The sequence below is a fragment of the Chelonoidis abingdonii genome, chromosome 2, assembly GCF_003597395.2.
Source record: "Chelonoidis abingdonii isolate Lonesome George chromosome 2, CheloAbing_2.0, whole genome shotgun sequence".
Lineage (NCBI taxonomy): Eukaryota > Metazoa > Chordata > Testudines > Testudinidae > Chelonoidis > Chelonoidis abingdonii.
In genome coordinates this window covers 68,407,733-68,433,823 of record NC_133770.1, presented here as the reverse complement: position 1 = coordinate 68,433,823, position 26,091 = coordinate 68,407,733, and the positions used below count along the sequence as shown (strand labels likewise).

The 26,091-nt window shown below is 42.0% G+C and overlaps 1 protein-coding gene across 8 annotated transcripts in view; it reads left to right on the top strand.

The window, feature by feature from the left end:
* The window catches only part of CPVL (carboxypeptidase vitellogenic like), a 119,420-nt gene that overhangs the window by 23,970 nt on the left and 69,359 nt on the right, over nt 1-26,091 (top strand). For 5 of the 8 annotated variants that reach the window (XM_075062423.1, XM_075062422.1, XM_075062425.1 and 2 more), the window contains exons 1-4: nt 13,987-14,628; nt 15,978-16,096; nt 21,571-21,685; nt 25,943-26,001. In XM_075062423.1, the coding sequence (XP_074918524.1) occupies nt 14,406-14,628; nt 15,978-16,096; nt 21,571-21,685; nt 25,943-26,001 (516 nt within the window). In that variant the 5' untranslated portion in view covers nt 13,987-14,405. Of the gene's footprint in view, nt 1-13,986; nt 14,629-15,977; nt 16,097-21,570; nt 21,686-25,942; nt 26,002-26,091 lie in introns of those variants that run through there. The other 3 variants (XM_075062420.1, XM_075062419.1, XM_075062421.1) reach the window with 1 other exon arrangement.

Genomic DNA, 26,091 nt, shown 5'->3' with positions numbered 1-26,091 from the left:
GAGTAAGCCATCTTCCATCTGTGCTAGCGCAGAGGGAGCGAGACTGTCCAGAGTATAGCCACTATTGACGAAAGTTAAGCCCATAGATAAGTTCAGTGTTCCCAGATCAATGTCCGGTTTCTCACCTTCCGAGGATCACACAACAGTAGATCGGGAAGCTAAGTATTTTGGACCTTTTTAGATGAAGGTGGAACGTAAGAGAAGGTTTGGTTCTTATTGCGACTCTGTAGTGTCATTACCAATCACCACTAACGAGGACAAGATGATTTTTTCACAACTCCCGGATTAACAACTGCATAAGTAGCTCGTCTTCCAGCTGCCCGACTATTTATCTTTCACTAGTGCTCGCACCTGCTGCAGGAATGAGAGTAGCTGTTTTGGCAGAAGCGAGAGCTCCGAGGACAAGCGAGCGATACCAGTGGCGATTAAATGCATCGACCGCGCGTAGGATTTTGAAACAGTTTTTATCCCAGCAGTCGCCGTGTACATCCTCATGCGAGACGACTGTGACCCACGGACACATCGGTACGCAACTGACAAAACTACAGTTGAGGCATAATGTTAATCGCAGATGCATTGATTCAGACGTAATTCCACTGTCACAGAAGTATAGTATTCCATGCCTCTGGTTGGCCCTCCACTCATTTGCCGCAGGATTCACGGCATTATCTGTTTTTAGTTTATAGCAGAGCAGTCAGCAGGCTCTAGAGACCAGGAAAAGGAAAGCAAGATAACCATTCGAGATGTCCTTCACCCCTCCAACGTCCGGTGAATGGGAACATCACCACCTCAGACATACAGATTTGGGAATAACTCGTACCCCACCATAAGTTGGATTCAACTTAAGAATGCTACCTTCTCCAACCACAATGAACGGTAGCTCTGCCAAAAGCAGAGTTGAGATGGCAATCTTGCGGTGTTGCTCCGCTATTTCACTGCTGAGCGGCACGAGCAGAGAAGTAATCACAGAGAGCGGAGCTTTGCTCACGATTTTCCTGAAAATCATCACAGTTCAGCCTTCTGACGATCTCCGCGGTGGCTGCTTATAGGATCAGATATAGAGCAGGATTCAGTTAATTGAAACTTTCGAGGGGAAGATTGCCTTTTCTCATAGGCGGCTGTGACAAGAAGCTATGGGCACATTCAGGTAGAAGTGAACGTGTCTCGTGGTTCGCTTGCGCTATTAGCCGAGGGCGGGGTAGATAGGACGTCTCTATAATGCTGGAAAGATGGAACCAATAATGTAATAGGAACCTGTAGTGGCATGTGTCGAGGGTTGACAAACGATAGGAAGATACAGTACCCAGGTTTGGAAAAGTCTCGCTCTTGCTGATGACTAGAAGTTCTACTACCGGGCGGAGGGGAAGCGGGTAGAGAAATCTAGACCATTCCACAGTGCTTTATAATATGGAGTTGCAATTGGCTTGCTGGTAATCGTATGGAGAGGCGTAGTCGAAATCAAGGACCAGGCGTCAGTTACCTCCTACCTTGAAACCAACAATGTGGTGATTCTAAGGCGATGTAGTTATCTGTATAGTAATGCGAATACCGATTCGTAGGAATACTCTGTGTCAATTTCTCGAGAGATATACGAACAGAGACACGCTGCAGGAGAGGAATGAATCGTCTATGAGAATACTCTGTAAGTGAACGCTAGAGAAATAGAGCAATTTGTCACACAAGGGGACTTTCTCTAGTGACAGCTTAAACCTGTCCAAAGAGGAGTGGTCTCACACAAAGTAGGCAAAGTGCGGAACTGAAGAGAACAAACATAAGTAAGGAAGAGGTAAAGGACGAGAGAATACTAAAGTCTGCGAGTGTAATGTCGCGATGATGTGATTTGAACCGCGCCGATACAAGAGACTACGAGCAAGTGGTTTTCATAAACAAGTGGTGGGCAGGGTTTGGCGCTTGCTCGCCCGAGATGAACAGCTCCACTACCGATCAGGAATCATGACACATGCGGCGAGTATAACACACTTCCCATCAGAGACCCTGTAGGCAGCAATCGATGTGGGTCGCTCAGCAGACTATCCATTACTGGCGCGTGGTAGCAGGCTGCGAACCACTAGTCACTGGGCCAGCCATGAATCAGCAACTCTCCGAGTTACCCAATCAAAACCACGCTGGTCAGGAGGAATAAAAGGTTCAAAATCTCGGGACCTGGCCTTGCTCGGAGGTCTTCCCCATGCACGAGAAGCAAGCTCAGCAAGTTTGAGAGGAACACTATCGCTGATAAGATGTGAATGATTACGTTCCGCGAGACGATATGGTAGCCACTAGAATGTAAATGTGGGGTTAGTCATTAGAAGCAAGGTGGCAAGAAGCTGGGATGAGTGTAAAACCTATATTTTACGTCTTGATAGTCAGCGTTGCATTTCTTATGATAGCTGGACACAATGGTTCTCATATAAGAGGGTATACCCCACTACTGTCTAGTCTATACTGTGCACTTAATGCCCACACTCCGACGAGAAGAGTGGGTATTAGCACCGCTCTACACGAGCTATAGGCGCTATGGTACAGAACCACGTCCTAGTATTAGGGATCGAGAGGTTCACCAGCGTGCCGAGAGGAGTCAGTTGACTGCCTTAGTTCATTATATCAGCGGAACCATTCACTGTCAAAGGCCAGAATGAAGATATCTGAAGCAACCACAGAATACGTGAAGCACTGCACTTAAATTTAGATTTATACTACCTTTCCCCAGCCACAATAGCTAAGATACAACAGAGCCCTTCCCACGTTATCATATTGTAAATGGATATTCATAATATTGTACCACCTTCTCACCTGAAAGAATAGCGGTAGCAATACGTAATAGGAGAGCGCACCAGGAAGAGGCAAAAGAAAAATTGAAGAACCCTGTGGTCCACATAGGCTGAACGTATATGCACAGGCTGCTCTCAATGTTGTCTACCTTTTTCCAAGAAAGTGTACAAGACCAGGGGTAGTTTTACGTGAAATTTTTGGGCAGGCTAACCAGTTGCCAACGTCTCAACAATATCAGCACCACAGGATATGGGAGTTTTTATATCTTCTAATAGACATGCTCCAAGTTACTTTCTCAGAGGCTATAAAAGGATTAGCATCACCACCTCAGCATCATTAAGAGGTCTGTATTTAACTATATTTCTGGATTTGAAGAAAGGTAATTTATGTTACCTCTTAGTTTCTCTTTCCTCAACTGTAAAGATTAAAATTACCTACCTCATGTTAAAGCGAATGTTTAGTTCACCAATGACTCACCATGCAAATAATCCAGAGTATAACTGAAATCACAAACGAGATCTTCAAAGATAGAGACCATGGAATATACACAGTGCCAGTGTCATAAGTAGATAGGTAAGGTAAGGTTAATGTTTCTTTTACCTGAAAGGTAAAAACACTGACCAGGACCATCATAGAATGGATTGTTTTAAAGGAGTACAAAGGGGCCTGCTGGAATGATTGTATACTCAGTATGGGTCATTATTTATTTGTTTTTCTTCTTGTCTATGTATGTATAATCATGTTTCTAATCCTTCTACCGGTCTTAGCGATCTAAGCATAGTGAGGCTTGACAAATATTTCTAATACTAGAAACGTCGGAGATAAGGACTAGTTAAGGAACACACGCAAAGTAATTAAATCGCGCTATGAAGAGCTTTGTGTTGTAATCGATCAGATGATGGAGAGAACGGAGATCAATGGTGGATTGTTCATACATCTGGGTACACGAGGCTGTGAAGTAACAAGAGTATTCCTACAACTTAACTCACCTTATCACTTAAAAGTTCTTCACACTAAACATGCGGGACCGGTTATACGATGGTGACAAAGAAGGAAAACAAGTAATGTCGGTCTAAAGGATAAGCACAATTATGATGTTGGTATTACATGTAATGTTTTGACTTTGTTTGGAACTGAGGTAATATTAGTGGTGCTATTCTTTAAATCAGCTGTTTGGTCTTTCAATATTTTCTTATAAGTACCAAGCGGAGTTCTCTGATTGGTAGATGGCGGCACTAAGTGAAAGGATTAAGTAGATAGTTGATATATATGTTGAGATTTTAGGATTAGAAGTGCTTTATAAACTTGTGAGGAGGATAGTTTCTTTTCCTAGTCCAGAGGCAAAGGGAGTGGAACAGCCGCCAGGAGAGCGCGCAGGCTTGTGCGATATTGTATACCTATCTGAATATCACGCGGAACAGAGCAGGCTACCGGGAGAGAGGGACAGAGAATACCACTGCCACCTTATCTGTTGCGCCTTGTGGGCTCTGAGTTACTCCAGTCTACGTTACCTTGCAGCAGGCTCCCCAACCCCACGCCTGGAGGGCATCGAGGCAGCGTGCAGGAATTTCCTTGTGTGACGCAGCTCAGCGCATGTAGCTGGGAACTTAAGCATAGCCTCTCGACCGGATCCGTGCTATATCTGCCCGTTCGTCCGCGTTCGCATATAAGCAGGTGGAGTCATGCTTGCACCCGGCTATACCGTCCCCTCACGGAATAAATAGGGGGGACTCACGCTGCAGACGAGAGACTTAGTAGGGGCGCCAGGTGCCTGGGTCTATGGGGACATCGCGCCAGTGGGACAGGTATGGGGTGGTGACTGTCGGAGCGCGGCTGATTGAGACTAAGACCCCCTGAGTCCTAGCTTGGCGGCAGCGAAGAATATCAAAAGCTAGGTCAAGCTGAGGCATTGAGGAGGAGGTTCAAGTAAAGGCAGCCAGATGTAAGTGCACGTCAACACAGGTCAAATTGCGAGCAGGAGCTATTACCAACTGGTGAGCAGCAGGTGGGAAATATAAAAATCCAAAAAACCAGTAGCCTCCGATCTATGTTTGCTTTGGTTTCACCTGCAATAGGCGATTCGGGGAGCGAGTAGTAATTAGAGGAGAAGAAGGGTACATTGGGTGTTAAACGTGGGAGGCTAGGAGGGAGACAGACCGGTTTTTGTATCGCTGCAGTAGCAGTGCATGTTGTAGTCTAGGTGTGGGGTGCGTGATATGCTTGCAGTGGTAGCAGCTTGCACTTTCCTGAGCAAACTAGGCATTAGAGGAATAACGGATGTAGCGAGTCTTTCTGTTACAACAGAGTTGGACAATTAAGTACCGGGCTGGTGGGGGCAGCGCACAGAACAGAACACACACTAGGTGAAATCCTAGTAGCGCTTCCGTGGTTAGGGTGTCCGAATTTGCATATCAATAGAGCTAGAGGCAAATCTCACAGAGACAGATATATGCCAGACGATCCTCAGGCGACACCTAAGAGCACCAGAGGGCACTACAAATCAAGAAAACCAGAAACCATGGGTGCAAAGATGCAGTCATGAATGAACATAAGGAATGCGCCTCTAAACAATCCAGTTCTCTGATTGGTCCTCTGGTCAGGTGTTTGGTTACCCTTTCCAGGTAAAAGAAACTTAACCCTTACCTTACCTATCTACTTATGACACTGGCCAACTGTGTATATTCCATGGGTCTCCCATCTTTGAAGATCTCTGGTTTGTGATTTCAGTTAACATCTGGATTATTTGCAATGAGTGTCATTGGTGAACTAAACATTCAGCTTTAACATGAGGTAGGTAATTTATCTTTACAGATTGGGAAAGAGAACTAGAGGTAAATGAATTACCTTTTGTCATCCAGAAAATATGTGATACAGCTCCTAGTGATGTGCCTGATGGGAGTTTGAATCCTTTTTTGCCTCTGAGAAGTAACTTGGAGATTGCTTTAAAGTATAAAACTCCAAAGTTGTGGGTTGAATTGTAAACTGAACTGTATAATTTAGAACTCTGCTTGTAAATGAATAGAACAACATTAAAGCAGTGGTCATAAATTGATTCCAGTGGAACATGTTTCTTCATTTTTCATTGTGCAGTATCCATTCTAAGCAGATTTTTCAGTAGAAGGTTAAATAATGAATATCCATTTACATGATAAAACGAAGGCTTTTGTATCTAGCTATTGTGGCTGGGAAGGTAGTATAAATCTGAAGATTTGTAAATCAGTTTCTTGCAAGAATTCTGTGGTTGCTTTCAGTTATTCACTGAAGAGTGATTTTAGTGTTAATGAAAGCAGCAAAGAGTCCTGCGGCACCTTATAGACTAACAGACGTTTTGGAGCATGAGCTTTCGTGGGTGAATACCCACTTCGTCGGATGATGAAAAGTGCTAGACTGACATAGTGGTAGCTCTAATTTGAGACATTGTCCAGCTCAGAAAAATGAGAAGTGAATCAAAGTAAAATATATTTACAATCATCCCAGTTCTATGCCACTTGCCTTCAAGATACCCCTCTTTAATTCCAAGTGCTATATACCAGTATCTACATTCCTCTACTGCAGTGGTTCCCAAACTTGTTCTGCTGCTTGTGCAGGGAAAGCCCCTGGCAGGCCAGGCCGGTTTGTTTACCTGCCGCGTCCGAAGGTTTGGCTGATCATGGCTCCCAGTGACTGTGGTTCACTGCTCCAGGCCAATGGGAGCTGCTGGAAGCGGCGCGGGCTGAGGAATGTACTAGCCGCTGCTTCGAGTAGCTTTCCCTGCACAAGCGGTGGAACAAGTTTAGGAACCACTGCTCTACTGTATCCAGTTCAAATCACTACACCTTACCCAGATTTCTCTCCTGACCTCTCCCTTATTTTTTTCTTTGCCCATGCCTGACTTTGTGAGACTCCTTTGACATTTACGCTGTACAACTGGAACACCCTTGTGTGCCAAATTCTCATTTTCTGCTTCCTTACAGAATTTCTAAAGATACACCTATTCCACTCTGTCGATAATGAAATTGCCATTCTCTCTATATATACAATAATAAGTAGAACCACCTTGTGGTTTTAAGAAGTGGAATAAGGACGCTGTTACTTGTTTGACATAGCTCTCCTATACATTACAGAGCACCATGCACCCTTTTAGCACGTAATGTATGTTGTTCTTAGCTTCATACGTAACGGTGTAGAACTTCTGTCATCAAGAAGAAAGACCTATGTAGGGCAACTGCATCAGTTTCCTACATTGTGGTTTACTTTCCAGCAAGGACTCCAAAGCAGCAATAGCATTTCAAGGAAGGCACCTGCACTTCATTGAATTGCCACAGCAAAGGAACTGAAAGGCACTCCTGAAAGTCAATTAATTGATCCTCCTAAATGCTGACCTAGCGCCACCATTGCTGAGATTTAGAAACTGAAGTCGTCTTTATTCTGAGAACGTGAATAGCAGCAAAGCAAGCATCTCAACCCTGTTTTGCAGAGACCACTTCTGTGGTTGAGAAGGAGCACTTAAGTTGAAAATATTGGGGACGATTTTTCAAAAAAACCTTATTGAGCTGAGGGTGATGTCAAATCAGAGTGAAGGGAGGAATAATGGATTAGCTTTCCTTTCCTTATAAACCTGCCTGCCTCAGTAGAAATAAAAAACAAAGAATAAAGAGAAAGAGGGGGCCAAAGAGGCAGAAAATAACTATATAGAATTGACTCTTCTGCACTGCATTAAAATCCTAGATGTAGTTTGTGGGATTGGAATGGTGGTGGGGAAGTTGATTCCATAGATCCACTGCTGGGGGAAAAAAGTGTTAAAATTCCTAGGGTCAGATTTTGCCACTTGGTCATAGTGAGTTGCACCTCGCTCTGCAAACAGCTCCTCTCAGTCAGTCAGCAGGACTGCACATCTAGTAATGCAGCAGCAGTACTATGCATTGTAAAAGTGGAAAAATCTTGGTCCTTAGTTGGGAAGTATATTTAGAGCCAAAAGGAAAACCTTTATAGTTCAATTAAATTAAAAAGTACAAAATTTACTTGTCACTTTTTTTATCCTAAGGTGAGAAAACGGACATTGATCATGGGAAAACTGACTTTCTTGCCACTTTCTGATGTGGCTTCTCTGGAAGCAGCTCCTCCATCCTGACAGATGGAAGATGCTTACTCTTTTTCTCTTGTTTTCCTAAACCCTGTTTTCTCCTCCTCCTCCATCTTCATTCACTGTATTTCCCATTGCAATGACATGACTTCATTCTTCTAAATGTGTGGCTTCTTGTTGCAAACCAGGAGGATACACTATTATACACAATTATTTTGAGCAATTATGTAGCTTAATATACATTTTTTCAGATTGTTTTTACATTTATTATGTTAGAAAATGGTACATGATGAATTTCTTTTATTAAGTTGTAATTTGTGTAAACTTTATTTGAATGGAAATTCAAAGTCAATCAAAAATGCACAAACAGAATTCAAATATTTGTTAATAAAAGTACCTTAAATATGCTGCATACATATACTTTTTTTCTTATCAAAATGTTTTTTAATGATTTTTAATGAATTGAACGGCAGGAGCTCGAGGGCCGGATAAAAATGTCTGATGGGCTGGAAGTAGCGCATGGACTGTAGTTTGCCCATCTCTAAGCTATAATATTGACATAGGTTGTCCTAGTTCCCCTAAAGATGCCAACATTGTTAATTACTTCACTGCTGCTCTCCTCAGTGGAAACAATGTAATAAGCTCCTTGAGTTCTTCAGCACCCTTTTGCAATAGACTAGAAAATGTGTGGCAGTTTCATTTAAATTTAAGGTTTTTTTGTTTTGTTTTTGTTTTTTGAAAAAGAATGAAATATGCCTTGGAACTCCAGTCATGGCCCTTGTGCTTAGCACTGTACAAGTACAGAACTCCCTCCACAGATGTCTTGAAAGTCCCATCTCTGGCTTCCCCAGCCCCTCAAACCACCAAAGGAGTAGCATGGGCTACTCTACTGATTTTTTTTTTTTTTAATTAAATAACGCTACCACACTTTCCAGTTTGCTGCTCCAAAGGTACTGCAGAATTTAGGGCTAACTGTCCATGGAATACACTGGCTTGGCTGTATTGCACCGTACAAAGTTGAATCAGTAGGGTTTGAAGAGTGAAATTGCATCCTGCATGGTCACCCAGGTTGCTTTTTCACTCGTTTCCATTCCCCAAGACTGGTCTTGCCGAATAACATTGTCTTCCTCGTTAAATCCATAAAAGGAAATAACTTGTAATGCTAGGAGGTGTATTCACTAAATGGTTGACTGACTTCATGTAGGTGTAAGTGGTGGGTTTTTCACATTATTGTGAAAGTGTAAAGTTTAACTTCAACACATTACTTTCACTTCCATCTTTTTAATTTGCCTCACATTGTAAGCTTTACAATATAGTCTTGGTGCTACTGAACTACATAACTGGGCTGTTCTTGCATATTGCTAAGAAATGAAAAAGTTTAAGGAACCATCTACCTACCTGTTTCTTATACCACTTGCATCATGTGCTACATTGCTGAACTGTGAGTGGCTCAAAAAGCACTTAGTTTTGTTTCTGTTAAGCACTGTGATCACAATCAATCCATAATAAGCCACTTAATAATTGTGAGGAAGAATGGCTGTATTTTAGCAGCTATATAGGAACAAGGACTACAAATACAAAGTGAAACAGGAACTGGGCATTACCAGTAAGATACCTGGAGGCATTAAAACCATGTATTACTGTTGTGTCCTTTCTAAAGAGACACTTAATTTCCACAGAAATGGGCAGACCCTGGGGCGTAACTCAGCTGCACAAGGCACTGGTAATGGAGAGTGGTGTGTGTGATCATGCAAATCTGGTTTAAAGCTCAGTTTTGCACCCTCCTGAATCCTTCTGCTGTTCTGTTCAGGGCCGCTCTGACTTACTGTACTTTGGCAGCAATGGTCTTAAGGGGCTGAAGATGCAGCAGAGGATGATGATGGAAGGACACCTTGGTGTGTGTGTGTGTGTCTGTGTTCAGGAATAAGAGGCCCCAAGAGCCCCTCCATCTATTATATGCCACAAAAGGATCACCATTACATTGGGGTGATCTTCCTTTGTCTGGTGAAGATAGCTTTGAGACTGGATTATACTTGCAGTGAATTGCAAAATGGCTGCTCTGCTTTGAAGAATTTGGCCTAAAATAAATTTGTTCTATGAAAGTAGCTCAACATACTTCTAGATGAATTTGTCACTGAAAAGCTAATCTTTTTACTGAACACTTTAATTTTCTTAAACACATTTGAAAAGAACATCAGTTTATAAAGAGTTGGAATTAGGCTAGTTACTTAAACATCAGTGTGAACTGTTACCTCATCTGTATTTTTGACATTACGAGCTTTCTACAATGATATTAAAGTAGCTGATTTGAATCCCAGAAACTACTTGTCTCATGTATTCTGTTGTCCCAAGGTAGCACTTACTGAGACTCATCTGTCTAAAACAGTTTGCCGGTTGTTGATATAAATCCACATCACATGCATGCAAATAGTTAAAAGATAACGACAAAGGTCTCGTGTGGAGATGGCAAAGTCCTGGTATATTGCTTTTTATAGTGTTGCAATAGGCTAGGGTTACCAGCTTTCTAATTGCTGGTAACTGGGATTCCTGAAGTCCTACACCTGTCCTGCCTCTTCCTCAGGCCCCGCCCCTGTTTCGCCTCTCCCCCTAAGGCCTTGCCCATGTCTCTTGCTCCTCCCCTCCCCTCCTCCCCCGGTCACCTTGCATGTAAGAGGTAGCCCTGGCTGAGAAAGGGCTGGCGTGGGTTAATGATCTGGCATCTCCTCGTGCCCTGTGGTAACTGAGCTTTTCGTTCAGGTGCTATTTAGGGTTGCTAGGTCCCCAAAACCAGACACCTGGCAACCCTAAAAAGCACCCAAACACAGATGCCAAAAACCAGACCTGTCTGGGTAAAACCTGGATGGGTGGCAACCCTATAATAGACTAGTAGTGACTTGCTAAATGGGACTGATAGGATGTATAGACCCCACACTGGTGAAGTGGATGCCAAAATGCGTGGGGACTAGCAGGGCTAGTCCCACCTCTCCAGACCTGTCAGTCATGTGGGACAAGTCCTTTAAATGGGAGGAAAGTCCAGTCAGCTGGGGGGAAAGGGGCAAGAGTGCCTTCCTGGGGAGACTCTTGGAGCCCAGAGTTGGGAGCCCTTCACCCCAACCCTACAGATCAGTGGTCCCCAAACTTTTTGGCTGGTGGGCACCAGCCAAAGGACCACTGCAGCGGTGGAGCACCCGCCGAAATGCTGCCAAATTTTGGCGGCATTTCAGTGGCGACGCCTCTCGATGACATCCTTGTCGACAGCAAGCAGCGTCATTGAGAGGCGTCGACAAGCGTCGTCATCGAGAGGTGTCCCCGCCAAAATGCCAATGCGGCATTTTGGTGGGTGCTCTCCCGGGGGCCAGGACGTGGGCGCATTAAGATGCCCCTGCGGGCGCCATGGCATCCACGGGCACCGCGTTGCTACAGAGAGTGCAGAGAACTCCCAGGGTAAGCCAGAGAGATTTGTGATGGCCTGCAAGGAGGGGGCAGTCAGGGGCAGGGGTTCTGGGGGCATTCAGGGGACAAAGAGAAGGGGTGGTTGGATGGGGCATGGGTCCTGGGGGGCAGTCAGGAATGAGAGAAGGGGTTGGATGGGGTGGCGGGGATCCAGGGGCAGTGAGAGGATAGGGAGAAGGGGTGTGTGGATCGGGCAGAGGTCTAAGAGGGGCAGTCAGGGAGCATGGGTTGGATGGGGCAGGAGTCCTGAGGGAGAGGCAGATAGAAGGTGGGGGCTGGGTCATGACCCCTCCCCTAACCAGCCCTTCATACAATTTACCAAACCTGATATGGCCCTCAGGCCAAAAAGTTTGCCTGCCTCTGATCTATGAATTTATTTCACATTGGGAAAATTTGAAGTGTGCTTAAATATTCTTAAATTCTGAGGACTTCCTTTGTGTTATGATTAGTGGGGCTTTTTTACTGGTATCTGCAGCAAGGTCACAAGAACATTGAAGTATATGTACTTAAAAGAAATATATTACAGTCTTTAAATGAATGACTTAAAATAGTGAAGAAAAACTTGAATTGAAGCAGCTATAAAAATCCAAGCAAACGCCTCAGTTTTCTTCTGCAATGATTTTCTCCAGGGATAAAACTGGAAAGAAGGGTAAGAGGAAACATTCTCAGGTCATTCTGTTCTTAGCAGAGATGTGTGTGACAGTAAAGGTTCACTTGTCATAAATCTCCAGTACAAGATGTGGAAGAAGAAAGAACTGACTGGAATTTGTAGGGCATCTTAATGCATGATAGTCTCTGTTAGCAAGAGTTAGGCTAACTGTAATCCTAATAACGTGAGATTTGTAGAAGCGAGGATTGTGTGAGGCAAGTGGAAATGAACTGTGTGAGAAGTTGTTTTGACCTTGTGTAGATAATATGTAGATAATACGATATGTAGACTGGCATCTCTTTAGAATTGAGAAAAACAAGATATCAGGATGACCTATGTATAAACAAAATGCAGCTGTTGCTTATTATTGTCTGTAACAAAAGTATAAATGCTGTAATTGTTTACCTGTTGAGAGACCTGTCCGGGACTGGGGCAACCCTGTGTCCTAGGGCGCTCTCTCCCTGCTATAGCTGCTAAACAGAATAAAGTATCTGACTCTGCTGCACCCAAACAAAAAGCGAGAACTGAGTTTTTCTCTGACAAAGAAAATCAATTTAGAGCTAGGGCAAATAAAGAAGTTGGAGCATTTTACATTAGAGAACTGTTCTGTTGCTGCATGATCTCTGAATACAACTAGAATGATCATTGATTTACTTTGGTCTTTTAAGCCTTGTCTATATTTACAGAGGGCCTGTGTAAGGAAGCAGTATCTCTTGCTATTTTAATCTGCTGCTTCTAACATGGCTCCAGCCCCCATGTGGAAGGGGCCCTAAATGTAACAGCTTGTGTGAATGTTTATATCTTTACATGTATATTAACTTTTCAGAAAAACAGAGACAGAGGTCTGAAATGTTTGCACTTCCTTATGGTTTGTTTCTTCTGTGATGTCTCTGTAAAGGAACACTGCTTTTAATTCCAAGGGATACTGGGGGCTGAAGAAGGGGTAACCTGTTGTAATGGGGCTCCTGAGGTACACTACATGCTTGTAAGAGGGTTGTTGCCTCTGTTTAATCTTTTTAGCTGTACCACTGCCTCAGTTTCCTCTTTGTATATAACAGCATGCCACAAATCTTAGTAACATATAAGATCTTCCTTCTGGGTCTTCAAATACCATTCAAAATGGCCCCCACCCTTTACACAGCAGGTTTTCTCTAGTCTTTCTCCTAAGTCCTGGGGCCCATCCCTTAATGCCAGAGTTCCAGGCAGCTGATTCACTGCTCAGCTACAAGGTTTCATACTATCTTCAGGCTGTCCCTGGCTTGCTTACCAGCTTCTTGCCCCAGCCCTGTTTGAACGCACTTTGTTTACTGGATCCTCGGTGAGCTCATGCAGCTCTTTTTCCTCTTTGGTCACAGGGATTTAGTCCTTGGCCCAGCCTCTCTTCAGCTATTTCCTGGGCTCTGCCATGAGGGAAGTAACAGCTCTTCTCCAAGCTTCCCCAGAGAGAAGCTTTCAAGCAGCCCCTGCTTCTCACACAGGCCTTCTCCCAGACTGGGCAACTGGGCTTGACTTTTATTGTCTGCCTTGCTTATGTGATCCCAGGACACTCCAGTTAGTCCTGGTGGACTACATCCTTCAGAATTCCCAGCTGTGCTGGGTCATACCTGCACTTCCAGGACCTAGTGCCCTGGTACAGTGCTGTACAAATAAAATCTCCAAATCCTCAGTTGTAAGCTTGACAACTACAAATACGCTATAAAAATAACAGTTGAAAACTCTTTCTCTTACCTATGACTTGTTCCCTTCCCCTCCAATGACTGATGTCAGAACCGCCACAAGGAAGTATTAGACTGAATAATTTATGTCACTGCAGTGCCTGGAGGTCCAGATCAGGGATTGTGCTTGGCACCTTGCACGCATAAGAAAAAGATGCACCAAAAAGCTTAAGTATTTAAATATGCTGCTTTCTGTGTTGGTGTTTTGTTTCTTGGTTTTGTGGTTTTTGTATTTGCAGCCATTGAAGGAGAAACAATATTGAATGCTGCACATAAGACTTGTACATAGGTTGTTTTTAAAATGCAAAAAAATCACTTTTTTATCTCTGATGTGGGTGTGGTCTGAGCCAACATTCCAGAGGGAAACAACTCCAAAGTTCAGAGTACTGAAGAGCAAAACTTGTACTCTGTAGTGTGGGCCGCTCTCTGGTTTAAGAATAATATTACTGATGTTGGATCTTGCCTCTTAAGAATATTTGTGACCGCTTTCTGGTTTCCCTTCAGTAGTGCAAGTTGTCTGCTTCGTGTTTGTAAAACAGCAGCAACTCTCTATATTTGTGCTTTATTGCTGTGGAAGTGGGAACAACTTAAAGAAGTGAAAGTGCTTTGTTCTGCAGTAGATATTAGATAATGGGTGCCTAGAGGATTCCTAATATGTATGTTAAGATGGGGATAAAACTATATGACATGACAAACCATTAAGCAAAACAAAGTGATTGCAGCAGCAAATTCCTTTTTGTGTCTGACTTGTTGTATGCTGTCTTTTCTAGGGGGATTAAATGACAAAATGTGGAAGGCGACTGTTCTGCTGACTTTGCTGAGCCTGAGTGTGACCTTCGAGCTAGGTCGTGCTCGTAAACAATGGAGTGTCTTTCGCAACATGTTTAAAAGGATCCGCTGTTCCACACCATCAAGAGGAGACCCAGGGCAGCCACTCTTCCTTACCCCTTATATTGAAAGTGGGAGACTTGAGGAAGGTAAGAAGACGTTTAGAAGTTACCTGCCTAGAAAAACAACCTCTTTCTAAATTTTCTGTAGAACCTTACTAACTTGCACTAATGACTGGGAACAGCTGTTCATTACAGAAGCTTGGAAGCTATAGGGTATGTCTACACAAACTCAAATAAACCTGTGGCTGGCCCAGGTCAGCTGATTCAGGCTCCGGGGATGAAAAATTGCTGTGTAGATGTTTGAGCTTGGGCTGGCGCCTGAGCTCTGTGAGGATGGAGGGTCCCAGAGCTCGATATACAGCCTCAGCCTGAATTTCTACACAGGAAATTTTAGTCCAGCAGCCTGAGCCCAAGTCAGCTGACCTGAGTCAGCTGGAGCTGTGCTGCGGAGCGTTTATCCCCGTGTAGACATTGAACAGCAAGGAGATTGTGCAACATAATGAACTGTTCACTTGGCAAGTGCAGATTTAGTTAGCTGTGATGCTACATAAAACGCTACTAAACATAATGTAAAATAATCTTTTAAAAGAATTGAAGTATTAGAAACTTGAGGCCTACTTATAGCCCTCTGCTGTGGAAGTGCCTTGAGAAGTACAGAGATAGAAGAATAAGAATTTTGATGAGTAAAATCTCACTGTTAAAGTGTGATCTCATTTTAACACCTCTACAATTGTTCACTTAAATTGGTACAAACGTGGCAAATGACATGGATATAGGAGCTGACTAAGATGGTTCAGATGTTGCATCTCGTACAAGATAAGTTGGATCCTAGAGAGGGTCTGATTTGAGAGAAACTCCGTTGCTTTTCTTGTATTTGTTTTACTTGTTGCTTTTTGTAAGGGGATCAGTGTTCTTCCCTTTCAGATAGAGCCCTGACTGCCATACATATGTGTTTGTAGTAATTGTAGAATTGATATATATGTAAATTCTAAGTTAGGCCCATCTCTAGACATGGCACACAGAATCTGAACCATCCCAGCCTTTGGGAAATTTCAGTTTGGAGCTTTGCATCTTAGAATCCCACTAATATACTTAACGCCAAGGGAGAGGCAGGCATTTCTGTATTCAGACTGTGAAAATTTTGAGAACCACAAGTGCTCTTGGATGTTGCCTCTCATTCACAACTGAGGTCTTCAGAGTGATGAATTCCCATTCCAGATCGCATGGAGAAAGGATAGGCTCCAGGAAGCATGACTGCTTGAAGGATAGTATTTACTATGAGAGGCAAGTGGGTAGTGGGCTGTTCCCTCTCTTTTCTCTTCTCTGGTCAGTAAGGGATCTGCATGTCCTTAGATTTATTCCTTGTTATGACAGACATGTTAACCTGAATACTCCTCTCTTTATTGTTTATTTCAATCTTTTTTGTCTCTCTCTAGGAAGGCAGTTAAGTTTGGTTGGGCCTCTCCAAGGAGTAAATGTGAAGAGTTACTCTGGCTATCTCACAGTGAACAAGACTCACAACAGCAATCTCTTCTTCTGGTTCTTCCCTGCTGAGGTAAATGTATTATTGAGATGAAATACTCCTGTGCCATTTAAAAAACAACACCCCCTCCACTTGATGGCATTGCTTAGTGTATTTACAACAGAAAGCTGACTACAGAATAGCAGTACTTTACCTTGAAAGCTAGGCATAACACAAACCAAACATGAGCATCTATTTAATAAGGGTGAACATCTATTTAATGGTAGCCAGACAACACAATACATTCCTCTTGAAAGGATTGCTTGTACTTTACCTCCTTCTTTTCCCCAGCCACAACATTCTAGGTGGCTGCAGCTTGGCTTGAAATGGCTGTAGGCTGATTTGAGAAGTCTAAAATTGGTCTCAGATCAGTTTGTGTGTGTGTGTGTGTGAGACAAACTTGTGCAAACTTGCTGTAATGTAGAGAAGCTGTGTCTAGAGAGGTTTTCTTAAGCAACTTTTTATAGAAACAGGAAACAGTGAGAATAAATGGTTATATTTTCATTATTGCAAATTCATTTCCTGTATCTTTACTCACACTCTCTTCCTTGTCTTTGATCTCACTAGCCTTCTTATTTGTAACCTCCTGCCTCTTCCTTCTTAGGATTCCTGTATAGATTGAACTTTTGCCAATCTGTTCCTTAGCTGAGAATTATCCCAAGCTCTAATTATGCCCATTTCATCATGTATAGGATAGAAAACTTGTCATTGTAACTTTGTTCTCTTAAAAATAAATCTTGGATGACTTCAAAAAAAAAACGGGGAAAATCAGTGTTCAGTTTCTGGTCTTAGAGTTCGGTATTGCTCTAACTATTAGATTGCAGGGGAATTCATGTAATTTTCTGAAATTACTAGAGAATGTAGGGGAAGCTGTACTGAAATATAGTATTGAACCTTAGAGAGCTGATATTTTCCAAACTGTTAGCAAAATGAATCCATTGTGAGGAGGTACGATGTGTGCAATCTCAAACCATATACACCTGTTGATTTAATAAAAAAACCCAAAACCCTAAAATCAACTAGCCCAACTGATGTGCTGTAGCAGCTTGTATAATGGTATTTTAAATTATGCCCCTATCTAAAGGGGGAAGTGGCTTTGAGACATATGGCAAGGTGATAGCCCCAAGATTATTTCAGTATCTTAGAGCATGGATCTGTGATAGTGGGGGAGGGATAGCTCAGTGGTTTGAGCATTGGCCTGCTAAATGCAGGGTTGGGAGTTCAGTCCTTGAGGGGGCCACTTAGGGATCTCGGGCAAAAATCAGTACTTGGTCCTGCTAGTGAAATGACCTTTCAAAGTCCTTCCAGTGCTAGGAGATAGGTATATCTCCTATTATTATTATTATTATTAGTGGTGGTTGTAGGAATTTGACTGATTTAGAAAGTTTGCTTATCCACACTTTTTTGTAACTGTTGAAAAGCAGACCTTAAGGTGGCTATCCTGCAGCAAAAAAACTTCAGGACCAGACTGCAAAGAGAAACTGCTGAGCTTCAGTTCATTTGCAAATTTGACACCATCAGCTCTGGACTAAACAAAGACTGTGAATGGCTTGCCAATTACAGAACCAGTTTCTCCTCCCTTGGTTTTCACACCTCTACTGCTAGAACAGGGCCTCATCCTCCCTGATTGAACTAACCTCGTTATCTCTAGCTTGCTTGCTAGCATATATATACCTGCCCCTGGAAATTTCCACTACCTGCGTCTGATGAAGTGGGTATTCACCCACGAAAGCTCACGCTCCAAAACCTCTGTTAGTCTATAAGGTGCCACAGGATTCTCTGCTGCTTTTGTTGAAAAGAAGTTAGTGTCAACAACTATTTAGAATTTTCCATTTTAGATAGCTATTTATTTGTCTAATTAGTAGGCTCCATGTGTTGATGTAACTGACTAGTCTGACTCTTGCATACTATGTTTGACCTTGTGCACTTTGGCTGTTTTGCTCTAGCTGCCCTTGCTGTGTTATATAGCTGGGTCTTCACAAAATAATATCTAGCTGTTTTGACCTTTTCAGGTGGCTGATCAGACATCTGGTCTCCGTCTCAAGAATTTATGTAAATAAAACTGACTTAGAGAGCTATACTCCTTAGGTACAGGAGTGCCAAGTAGTGTGTGTTATCTTTCCTGTCCTCAAGAAAGCATTGTTAAAAGGGTGAGGTATCAGAGGATTGTCCTGTTGAAACAAGAAAAACATTCTGCTACAGGGGATGTAGAGGAACTGAGGAAAGAATTCATAGAATAGTTGACTTCACTAAAGTTAGGAAAAGTGGCATCTAAATGCTTTGCCTTACATATTTTATAAACTTCGCTTTTCAGGGTGTAACTTGTTCTCTTCCCATCCCCAAATTCAAAATCTTCAGCAAACTATTCTTCCTTTGGAATTTCCCTTTCTCTTATCTTTCCCCACCCTGTACTTAATTTAATTTCTTGGTGTGCCAACCAATAGTCCCTGTTCTGTTGTTGGACCTCACTAAGACTTAAGCACCTGCCAGTTTTATTCACCTTTTAGGTATTTAGTAAGCAGTTAAATGGGCCAGTTATGCCAACACCTCTAAAATGCCTAATATTCCACTATGAAGGAGTAATAGTATATGAAGTGTGGAAAGAATGTTATCTCTCAAAATTACTAAACGACATTCAAGTCTTGTAAGGCTTCTCACCACTGACAAGAGAAATCTGTTTCCTAAAGAGGTAACACAGAATGTGGCTGAAAAAAGCTAAAAAGTTCATTCTTGGATCAGCAGCTGATAACATGAGGGGTATTTGGTCTAATGCAAGTTAGTTAATCTTAAATTGGCAAATTTTGCTTTCTGTTTTTTTTGACATATGATTCTTCAAAAGGATGTGGGGGAAGGTGCAAAGAGACTCTGGAATAGAATGGGCTGCACCTCTGCGAAAGAAAGTTCCAGCATATATTATTGCACAATCAACACTTACCCACTGGGTGAAATCCTGACCCAGTTGGAGTTAATGAGAGTTTTGATATGGTCTTTAGTGGGGCCAAGATTTTGTCCAAAGTCGTCAGGGAAACCAGCTTTTCCCATACTCTGATTTTAGAGGCATTGTCCAGTTATGCAAACCAGGGGCCAAATCCTCAGATGATGTAAATATGAAATGCTCCATTGACTGCAATGGCATGAAGATAGTTTACAGCAGCTGAGGATTGGGCCTCGATGTTTATAAAATGGGGCATTAAAAAGCTCTGAAAATAATTATCAATGAGTACTCAAAATATTTGACAGAAAGACAGTTCTGTGTAATACAAGAAAAATGGCTTGTGGGTCATTAGCAAGCCCCTGTTAGGAGGAATTTTCAGAAAACAGTACAAATAATGAAATCTTAAAACAGTGAACTTAAATGGAGATAAAGTTGAGGCCATCAGGCCAACAGGTCCCATTGCATCATGTTTTTTTAAGCCTTTATTGGTATGAGATAACTTTGGAATATTTTAGGGAAAAAGAACTTTGCTCTGTGAATAACAATAGACAACTTCTAAGAAGAATGTGCTCTAATAATATTAACTTGTAAAATGGCTTTAAATCTACTAATCCTGGATGCTGTTGTGACAGCCCCAGTGTTTCTATATTCAATACTCTTGTTAAATAACCTGCCATATTCCTGATCTTCCTACTTGGATAGCATTATTTATACAGAACTGACTCAAGAAATGAGTCTCTAACAGAGGGTTGCTACTTAAGACTGGAGAAACCAGTTAACAGTTCTTTGTATCTATTACACAAAAGAAGCAAATTAGTGCTGCAGGGTGGAAAAAAAATGTACTCAGTAGTTGTTCTAAAACTGTCTATAGTTAAACTTTTTTTTTTTTGCTTTCAGCAAATTAAAAAAATGGTCTGTAGGGGGCACCAGAAGAATTCAGTGAATAGCTACCACAGCAGTCCAATTGAATATACACTTATTAATATCATCAGTAGCTGTCCTTAAATTATGTTTTTTCTGTTGGTAGAAGACACTTTATTAATGTATTTGGCATTTCACAGTGTGTTTCTAGGTTCTACTGGCCTTCTTGATAAAGAAATGGTAGACTTATGCACCTTTGAATATTTTTTGCCCTAGGTCCCATTTTCCAAAGAGGCACTTTTGAAGTCAACAGGACTTAGGCTCCTAGGTTTAAGTCACTTTTGAAAATGGGATTTAGGCACTTTTGAAAAATTTGTTCTTAATGCTGGGTTTCTAGTGAAATCAAGAAAAACTTTTTCAGAAATCCTATTCCTATTAAATTGAGATGGGCTGCTGTAAACCATTCAAAAACACAGAAGGGGAAGTGGGGACCTTATGATGCCTTCTGTTTTGAAAGATTTTGCATAAAAGGAAAAAAAAATTAAAACCCCAGTGAAAAAAGCTTAAACATTTTCTTGCAGTACTGTGAGCCCAAATATTCTGCTAGTGTGAATAAAACGAAATCAGCTAGCAACAGTTAAGTGAAATTAACAATGAGCATTTTTCAGTTCCCGTCACCTGCCGCTCTGTGCATACCACTGACTACTCTTTTCTTATTGTTATCTTGTACTCCTCTTGTCTTGATCTGTTGTCTTATACTTGGATTTTAAGCCCTTTGAGGCAGGGACTGACTTTTTGTTGTGTTTGTACACTGGGGCCGTGATCCATGAATAGAGCCATAGGTAGGATTGCAGTGCAAATTGTAAATAATCATAACTACTCTCAGTTCTCTCTCCCACAACTCCATGTTTTTCTGCAACCCACTATATCCTGGCTACTTATCAAGTCTATGTTTCTTCCATCTGCTCCCAACATAAGTCCCAATCATTCTTTACTTCTGGAGTGGGAGACTTTGAAACCTGCTTCTTCCTCTTCTCCATTTCTGAAGCTAGCCCTGTCTGGCTCTCTGTAGCAGTAGCTATTTTTGGGGCAAGCATCCCCCATAGACAAATCGTGCATACAATAATGAAATGTCAGAGAGATTTGTAAGACCCTCAGGGCATGTCAATATTGCAGCTGAGAGGTGTGATTCCCAGCCCGGGTAGACAGACTCGTGCTATCTCAGCTGTAGCTAGCCTGCTAAAAATAGCAGTGTGAACACTGTGACATTGATGGTGGCTTGCACTAGCCACCTGAGTCATGCTTGCCCAACACCTTGGATTTGAGCTTGAGTGGCTAGCCCAAGATGCCACCAGTGCTATTACAGCCACACTACTCTATTCTCCCTTTGCTAGCATGAGCTGAGCTAGTGTGAGTCTGTCTACATGCGTGAGGAATCACATCTTCCCAGCTGCAGCGTAGACAGACCCTTAAAGATTCTAAAAGGCTAAATCTGATTCTTGTCAATGAAGGTAACAAATAATGTGTATTTCTTTTCACATAGGACAAGTCTACATTACTGCGCTGCATAGGTGCAGCTGTACCAATGTAGTGTGTCTGGTGAAGATGAATTATGCTGATGGGAGAGCACTAAGTTACATTGACTTAAGCGCTAGTGTAGGTCAGCCCATAGTATAATGGTGTCTATTTCTTTTGTCTCTTCTTTAAACAGGTGCAGCCAGAGGATGCCCCGGTCCTTCTTTGGCTCCAAGGTGGACCAGGAGGATCATCAATGTTTGGGCTTTTTGTTGAACATGGCCCATATGTTGTCGACAAGAATCTCAGATGTAAGCATTGCTTGTGTTCTGTGAATTCTGAAGAGTCTTTTCTTTCTATTACTTAGGCTTGATCTATGTTTAAAACTTAAATCGGTATGGCTATCTGGTCAAGGGTGTGAAAAAACTGCAACCCTGACTGACAAAGATATGCTGACAAAACCCACAGTGTAGATGCAGCTGTGCTAACAGAAGAATGCTTCTGTCAGCCTAACTAACATCATTTGGGGAGGTGGTGTTCCAAAACTGGTAGAACAAACTACTTCTGTTGGTATATACTATGTCTATACTAGGGGGCTTTGCCAGCATACCTACGCCAGCATAGGCTCTATAGTGTAGATGTAGCCTTCGCTTTATGCCTTGCAGTGAAGAGTTTTAACATACTTATAGGCATGGAATTATTTTATTTTTTCTGTATTCTGATTGCTGTGCATGTTTGACCTGGAGCAATTTTTAATTTGTCCTTTTGAGGCAATTTGAAAACTATTTGGTTTATCTTCTGATATTATTTGTTTTGTACCTATTTTGGAATGTATTTTATTTCAACACAAGAAGCTAACTAAAGATTTAAGAAACATTAAGAATATATATTTTTTAAAATGTGTGACTTTCTGGTCATCTTGCTACCAAAATAAGCCTTCTCTTTTCATTCAGCATGAAAATAACCATAATTTTGTGAAAAGAGAGGGAAGTAGAACTGAACTCCTTTTTTTTTTTTGTTTTTGTTTTTTTAAGGAAATGGCTTAGATTTCAGCATGATACGCGAAGAGTTGCATTGAGCTTAACTCCTGAACATACAAAAGTAATGGGAATATATGTAATTGTCTTTTTTTGGAAGGATGAGGGTAGAAAATGGTTAAATTTCAAAAACGCTGGTTCACATAGGCCCTGATCAAGCAACACACTTGCATGGTCCTGTTGAAACCAACGGAGCTAAGCGTGTATTTTGATGGATCAGGGACAGAAAATGCAGAAGACCTGTATGCTTTGGAAATCTGATTGATCTAGTGAGATTCAGACTTGTAACAGGATTTAATTGGATTAAGAACATGCCTTCTTGCAGTACTTCCTTGATTCTCCCAGATGGACAAAAGCATATGAAACTGTTTAAAAAAAAAAAAAAAGTGGGTTACTTTAATTACTTAGAAATTGGAATGTCCTGCTATTATAGGCTTTGAAATACAGGAGATTTGCAGCATGGCAGTGATAGGTTTTTACCCCACAAAGTTAATATTTGGCCTTTTTCTGATGTTTGAACTAATAACTCTCTTTCACCCCCATCATTAATGGAACATTAATACTACTTATCGTTCCTCAGTCCATTTTAATGCTATATGGTGTATGGAATGTGTAAGAACTTCATATTAGGAATATGAAATTGGAAAAGTAACTTGTATTCTGAGCAAAAAAAATTGTTTTAAGAAAAATACTTATTTTCACATGTATGTAAAGTTAATATATATAGTATGAACTTTGGAGTTTTAAAACCTGTAAAAGGATTCATGGTATTTGTCACTTTAATCCAAATTTAACCCACTTAGTAGGTAGACTTCCTTGTAGCTGGCCCCCAATGGGAATTACTGGTCATATTTGGCTACTGCTGTGCTATAAAGCTGGATTTCCAGTTGGCATTAAACAATAATAGTTTATAGGTGAAAAAGGCTAGCCAAATTTTGGCTAGGTTAAACTAGTGTACTTATGCAAAGGCTCACATCACTTGTATGGCTTGAGTGCTTCTCAAGGCAGCAGTCCCACAATCTGTTCTATGAATCAATGTAGCTCATAATGAACAACCATCTTATGAAAGTTCTACAGCTTCTTGTTCCTACATTATCCTGAAACCCACAGAATATTTATACTCAGTGTGAAATTATCTACAAAAAGTACATTAAAATAACATTATTAAGGTTGCAAAGTCAAACACTCAAAAGTTAGGAAATGCTAGAACTAAGGAGGCCTCTGCAACCTTATTTAGGTTCCTTTGTGCTTATGCACTATGGTGCTGTCTTTAATTACATGATCATGTGTTCCTCGCCCCAGGACCCCTGCTTTGTTCAGTGCACATGATGGAGAGTGTTCACTTAATGAGCAGTTATTAAAATTTTTGTTTTATTCTCATCGGTCCATGTGTGGCCCTGTGCCAGATATATAGCACCCTATTAAAACTTGCTCTGAAAACAGAATTATTAATTTCTTCATAGGCTTTTCTATAATGCTTATCAGTATAGTAACTGAGTGCTTTCCAGACATTAATTAATCTATCTTTGCAACGCTCCTGTGAAATGAGGGGGCAGAGGTGCTGGAACAGTTTGTACAGCGGTGGTGCTGAAAGCCATTGAACCAAACTGTAAACACTATATATGATGGAAACCACTTTGAGGCAGAGGGTGCTGTAGTTCCAGCACCTATGTGAGGGGGTGATATTATCCACATTGTAGGCCTGGTCTATGCGACATGGTTAGGTCAATGTAAGACAACTTACATCAGCCTAATTATGTCAGTGTACACACTACAGCCTTGTCCCGCCACTGTAAGTGCCATACACTGACATAACTCCATCTCCATGAGAGGTATAGCGCTTATGTCAGTGTAATTAAGGCCAGAGCTTGTCTGTGTAGACACTGCATTACTTACATCAGCTGTTGGCTATCTTGTTAGTTTCATGGCTCCAATTGACAGGAAAGCTGGGCAGCCCAGCTGCCCCCTGGTTCCTCACTCCCAGCCAGGCTGCTGTCTATGTGCTCCCTGCTCAGGGAGCTTAGAAGCCCAGGCGGCTGCCGGCTGGGAGTGGGGAGCCCAGGGGGGCATCTGGGCTCCTAGCAGGGAGCAGTGCAGAGCTGAGAAGCCCTTGCTCTCAGCCCCCAACACTGCCCTTCTTCAGTTGGTGGAAGTGCTCCTGGTGTGGACTCACACCATCAACAGAAGGAGGGTAGTGTGTAGATCACCTGCTACAGTAGTTACTGCATTGACTGTAATCTGACGTACCCTAGAACTGTAGATGTGCCCGTAGTCTCCTTCCCCGGGATCCTGATCCAATGTCCATCTCCCCATTCCCAGCTCCTTGGCCAAGTCTTCCCCCTGTCCCTCTTCCTAGTTTCTTCTTCTCAGTCTCTTTACCAAGCCCATCCTAGTTCTCCCTGCCATGCTCCAGCTCCTTGTAAGATCTGTCTCTTCCCCTTAAGCCAACTGGCTCCTAGCTTCTCCTCCTTTGCCCCCTCATCTTCCAGTCCCAGACTGCTTGGCCCTCAATTTCTCTCTCCCTCTCCAGTCCCAGTTTTACCAGACTCCTTTTCCCAGTCTCTGTCTTTCCCTTCTCCTGTTTTTTTTTGCCCCCTCCACATGAGCCTCCTCGCTGCTGGGGTACCAGCAGGGAGGTCACCAAGAACACAAGAGAGACAGGCTCCATGCTCTCAGTTCCAGTGCCTGGTCCAGAGCAGCCGCTAAAGTGAAAGTCCAGCTTCACCCTTGTATCCTGATGCTGGAGCATGCTCAGTTGCTCTGTGGGGATGGTGCATGTGCAATCTAGTCAGCTCTAGGAGCTGTGAGAGCTTTGAGCATGTCTGTTAAAATCTACTAAGCATGTGTGAGCTGCGATGTGTGTGTGTGCTTTTTTTTTTTAAGAGGCAAATTTTCATAGAGGTGACAAAAGGCATATCCCTGACACACTCGCCACTTCCTGCCAGATTTCAAGTTCCCATTCCAAAGCATGCGGGTGCTAGAGCTAGTCAAAAAATTCGGACAACCTATTCTTTTTAATATGTATTAACAAAACTATGTATTTTTTTCTACCCTCATTATCAGAAACAACTGAATCAGTTTTGTCTGAAACTTTAGACCAAGCTTTGTTGTTTTTTTTTTTTAATCGATCTTTCTGTCATCAGCCCTAGGCAGACACAGAGCATGAAAAGTTCAGCCAGAATGGTTATTCTGGCAAAGTTATAAGCAACAGAAAACATGGACTTATAATGGGGAAGTGTCAGGCAACCTGAATAATAGGTGGTGCTACCAGCCCCATCTATAATATAGAATATACTGGCAAAATACAGTAGCTTGTTTAGTTTTTTTCACAGACATATTAATATCGAGTATTATGGCTGTTTCCAACCTGTGCCATTGAAATGAGTTATAGGAACATGTTTATCTTTATCTGGGATGGAGATGAATGGTGAGAACTTTGTATTGATATTTACTAGTCTTTTTCATAGCATAACTCCTTGATTATATAATTTAAGTTTTTATGACTGACAGCGATTCATTTTCTATTAATAGTGTATAAACGGAAGTTTCCTTGGACATCTAAATTTTCCATGCTTTACATTGACAATCCAGTAAGTACGAAATATGAAAGTGTGCGTGGTAGGTGTATTGTCTAGTTTATATTGTAAATTTATCTATGTATACAGTAGTTCTAAAACATT